The 4,942-nt window shown below is 41.6% G+C and overlaps 1 protein-coding gene across 1 annotated transcript; it reads right to left on the bottom strand.

Moving 5' to 3' along the window:
* Nucleotides 1-2,338: 2,338 nt before the first annotated feature.
* On the bottom strand, nucleotides 2,339-4,702 carry LOC127159864 (deleted in malignant brain tumors 1 protein-like; the record flags this gene model as incomplete). The annotated part of the gene is made up of 3 exons (XM_051102588.1): nucleotides 2,339-2,587; nucleotides 2,693-2,992; nucleotides 4,388-4,702. Coding segments are annotated over 3 exons (864 nt in total), but the record flags the coding sequence as incomplete, so codon positions are not given.
* Between the last annotated feature and the right edge of the window lie 240 nt (nucleotides 4,703-4,942).

The raw sequence follows: 4,942 nt of genomic DNA, 5'->3' as shown, positions 1-4,942 counted from the left end.
CATTTGTTGGAAACACTACTGGTTAGGTTTAAGGCTGGGTTTGGTGTAGGTCAGGGGTGCTCAACCCAGTTCCTGGAGATCTACCTTCCTGCAGAGCTCAGCTCCAACCCTGATCAAAGACTCCTGAACCAACTATTTACGATCTGAAGGAGCATAATTAATAGACAGTTGTGTTTGATTAGAGTTGGAGCTAAACTCTGCAGGGAGGTCTCCAGGAACAGTGTTGGGTACCCCTGGTGTAGGGGATATTTCCAACACCATAGAGCAGTGGTTTTCAAACGGGTCTTGCAAGCACCTCCAACACTGCATATTTTGTGGGTCTCTCATATTTGACACACCCATTTCAGGTCTTGCTGTCTCTACTAATGAGCTGATCAGGTGTGATAGATGAAGGAGACACAGAAACGTTCAGTGTTGGGGGTGCTCGTAGGACTGGTTTGAAAACCACTGCCATAGAGCATTAACATTTAGCTACACGCCCCGGATATTTCAATTCTGAACAGCTGCAATCAACACGTTCTCACTCCCAACTCGTCACATAGTTATCGCCAGAAGAAGTGAGCCTTGGTTGTGAAATGCTATTGGCTCCTGGGTGTCTTGTGACTGATTGCGTCATGCTGTTGTGAAATGCCATTGGCTCTTTTGTGTCTCATGACCGACTGAGTCATGCTAAAGTTCGGGAGTATCTTTTTGAACGAGATATGAGTGCGTTAACAGAGTGGGATAATTTTCAGTGATTAAAACCTTCTGTTATTCGCATAAGGATATCATATGGCTTCAGAAGACTCGGAATGCAACAGGACTTGTTTGTAATGCTTTTATACTGCTTGTTTATGGTCAGTTTTTGCAATAAATACCTGTGACTGTGTTTATATTAGTCTGTTGTGTGTTTTATATTGTTCAGAAGTGGGTAGGTTTAGGGCAGGGGTGGGGTTAGCTGTTCCAATGAAAGTATAAATTTATATAAAATAATTTCTATTTTTACAAATGCATGCAAACCAATAAATCAAGACAAACAACTCATAAAAATGTGCCAAGGTCACATATTGAAAGTGTGTTTTAGCGCCACTCTCTGGACATTTCACTTTGAAACTGCCGCAAAACGTGCAAAACGGGCCGTCTGAGACAAATTTTAAATCCTCAAGGATTCCTATAATCCTAGGCTAAAATCTGTAGTCTTTGATCGCTGGTTTGACATGTTCACTGACAGCCGATTAATGGCTGTTGCGATCAAATTTTACCTCCGACGAAATGCTGGCAGTGTCAGAAGATTTGGAGCACAGTCCTGCAGTGTGACATGTCCTACGACGAAAGCTAAACTGTTTCCGTTTTTCAAGACATGCCATGATCAGAATTAATGCTAGAGTTTTCTTTTAACCACATAAACTTCGGCGCCCCCGTCCACCGCACACGGAAATCATATATGTTGCACCACTGTTTCCATTTGGGTATGCAGTCCTCCGCGTTTTTAACGCGTTTTGACTGTCGTGCAGTCTGACATTAACGACAATGTGATCCCACAGTGTGACATGATCATCATGTTCGTGCAGTCCGACAAGCAACAATCGTAAAGAACTATTACAAATCGCACAGTGTGAGCCTGGCTTAAGGTACGTTATTTCAGGATGGGACCACCCTGATGCAAAATGTGATTGGCTATAGAGAACTTGCTACGATTAATCAGTGAAATGTGGATATTATCTGATTGACTTGAGTAAACGGAAAGCCTTTCACAAATGAATGCCAGGCAAAGTTGTGTTTGTGGTATAAAAACATATTTTTGAGAATATGTTTTTTTATTTGCAAATCTAATTTTATTTATTTGTGAATTTATTTGTGAGTTTGTGAAAATTACGGATCTCTTTCTATTTATTTGTCAGTATGTTTATTTGTTTGTTAATCTCTTTACAGTCATCTGTGGATCATAATATATTTATTTGGAATTATGCAAAAATGCTATCTCCATATACATCGCCATCGACGTTTCGCAAAGGTTCACGCAATGTCCGCGTGATGCAATTTTTTGTCATCTTAATTTTGGTGATGGTGCAGTCAGTCCACGTTCAACAGTGTAGGTGCAAGGTGAATGTTGAGACAGAACGAGTAGGTGGTACTGCGCATGTGTCGAACTCGCACATCCATGCTCATCCACGCTCATCCGCGGTTGAGTATACTTTGTAAGGTGTGCGGACATGGCTGTGTGTGAGACGGAAGTGGAACGTTGAAAAAGAAGAATTAAGAGGGTTGAAGAAAATGGGGAAAAATAGTTTACCTGAGCAGATGACTGCAGCATCTTTTGTATGATCACAGTAATTTTTACCCCATCCTGATGACCTACAGTCCTTGAGGGTGGATTCAGATCCAGTACATAATGCTAAACTCATCCAGATTGGTCCTGATCCTTCACCAAAATGAGCATCACCCAGAGCATCTACAGGTGCTCCACAGTCCAGTTCTCTACACACCACTGCAGCATCAGCCAAATCCCAACCAGAATCACACACTGTTCCCCACTGACCTCTATGAAGAAGCTCCACTCTACCAGCACAAGGGCTTTTACCATTTACTAGTTTTACTTTTATTATGCCTAAAAGAGATTGACATACATATATAAAAAGTATAAAGTCCTCTGTGATGATGTTACAGTAAAATAAGAATCCAGAAAAAGAATATCAACTCTTTAAACTCTTACCAGCACAAACCAGCCCTTTATCATTTTCATGGGAGCAGTGGAGTTGGTGTGAGGATGTTGGACAGAGGTGAATCTGAGATTCATTTCCTCTACAGTGAATCTCTTGTGTCCAAATATGACCATCTCCTTTGCCAAATGCAGCTGCTCCCAGCACCTGTACAGGAGCCCCACAGTCCAGCTCTCTACACACAACCTCTGCATCCTGCTGGTCAAAGGCAGCATCACACACTGACATCCATGACTGATCATGAAGTATCTCTAACCTCCCAGAGCAGCGAGAACCTCCAACCAGCCTGACCTCTGAAACAACAAGAGGATATACATAATTATAATAATTTGTTATATTTATACAGCACTTTTCTGGGTACTCAGAGCGCTTTACATGGAAGGGGGGAATCTCCTCAACCACCACCAATGTGCAGCATCCACCTGGATGATGTGATGGCAGCCATATTACACCAGAACGCCCATCACACACCATCTTATTAGTGGAGAGGAGACAGAGTGATAAAGCAAATCAGTATATATGGGGATGGTTGAGGCAATGATAGTCAGAGGGCAATGGGCCAGGATGCTGAGGTTACACCTCTACTCTTTTTTTTTCAAAAGGCATCCTGGGATTTGTAATGACCACAGTCTCATCTGAAGGACCACAACCCACGCAGACCACAGGGTGAGCACCCCCTGCTGGCCTCACTAACACCTCTTCCAGCAGCAACCTAGTTTTTCCCAGGAAGTCTCCCATCCAAGTACAAACCAGGCTCAACCCTGCTTAGCTTCAGTGGACAACCAGTCTTGGGCTACAGGGTGATATGCCTAAAGCACCCTGTAGCATCTTTATTGCAGTGCTGCAGAAATATTTACTGTCAGTCTATTGATGCAAAGGGCATGGGAATTGATCATAATAAAACTCTCTATGGAGGATAGTGTTTAACATGAATTCAGTAAACTGACATTTGTAAGGAAAAAGCTGCTCATTGAATGAAACATTAAGTCATTGAAGCTGCCAGCACCCTGGCAGTGCTACTCTTCTGCACAGTGAACGTCAAAACTTTTTCTAATCTCCAAACCTCTTCTAAACCCCAAAAATAACTCACCATTACCTGTAACTCTAACATGTAATTTTTCAGTACACATCCACTTTTCAGTTAGTTAGTCAAAAAAAAAAAAAAAAAAAAAATTAATGCACATAATGGACATAAGTTAGGTAAGAAAATGTTAATAATTTAGTCATTTCTGCTCATTTGAACCAAGTAATTTGAACAAGCATTAAAGAGTCTTTTTTTTTTTTTTTTTTTAGTGTGTAAGCCCTCTTCATGGAGTGTAAGGACAGGGAGGAACAGAAAGGATGTGATCCATACTCAGAATGTGTGTTCTGCATTTAACCCATCCAAGTGCACACACACAGTAGTGTACACACACCCAGAGCAGTGGGCAGTCATATTTTAAGAAAATGCTCGCTTTAACCAAGCCGGGTTGAGAGAGCGCTAGTTATTCACTCCCCCAACCTGCCGGTTACACCTTTCGGTTACAAGCCTGACTTCCTAACCATTAGGCCACGGCTGCCCCTTTCTGAGTACTACATATACTGCTGTCACAGACTAGCATATAATTGAAAATAGTTTCTAAATTAATGAGGTAGGCATATAATCAGTAGTTTAATGTAATAATAGGGTTAGGTTTGAAGCAGCTCACCTGAGCAGATTACTGAAGCATCATTGGCATGATTACATTCAGACATTTTCATTTTTATTGTTCCACAGCTCTTTAGTGTTGACTCTGATCCAGTACATATTGTGCCTGTAAACCAGATTGGTCCTGATCCTGGTCCAAAATAAGCATCACCCAGAGCATCTACGGGTTTTCCACAGTCCAGTTCTCTACACACCACTGCAGCATCAGCCAAATCCCAACCAGAATCACACACTGTTCCCCACTGACCTCTATGATGAACCTCCACTCTACCAGCACAGCGACTGTGTCCACCAACCAACCTCACATTCACACTGTCTGTTGATCAGAGAAAACACACTGAGCATAGAAAGACACTGATGATTGGTAAGAAAGAATTCCACAAGAAAAACACACTTTCACACTTTTTCAAAGGGACCATGGCATGAGGAATCAATTTTTGCTTGATCTTTAGAAACAAAAGTTCATTGCACTATAAAAGTATACTGTAAGTTACAGAAGTTCTTATTAAAACCAAACTGCAAAAATGACTACTTCATCATCACAGGACTGCTTCCA

Source organism: Labeo rohita, unplaced genomic scaffold, assembly GCF_022985175.1.
Source record: "Labeo rohita strain BAU-BD-2019 unplaced genomic scaffold, IGBB_LRoh.1.0 scaffold_2579, whole genome shotgun sequence".
NCBI lineage: Eukaryota > Metazoa > Chordata > Actinopteri > Cypriniformes > Cyprinidae > Labeo > Labeo rohita.
This window is presented reverse-complemented; position numbering and strand designations above follow the sequence as displayed.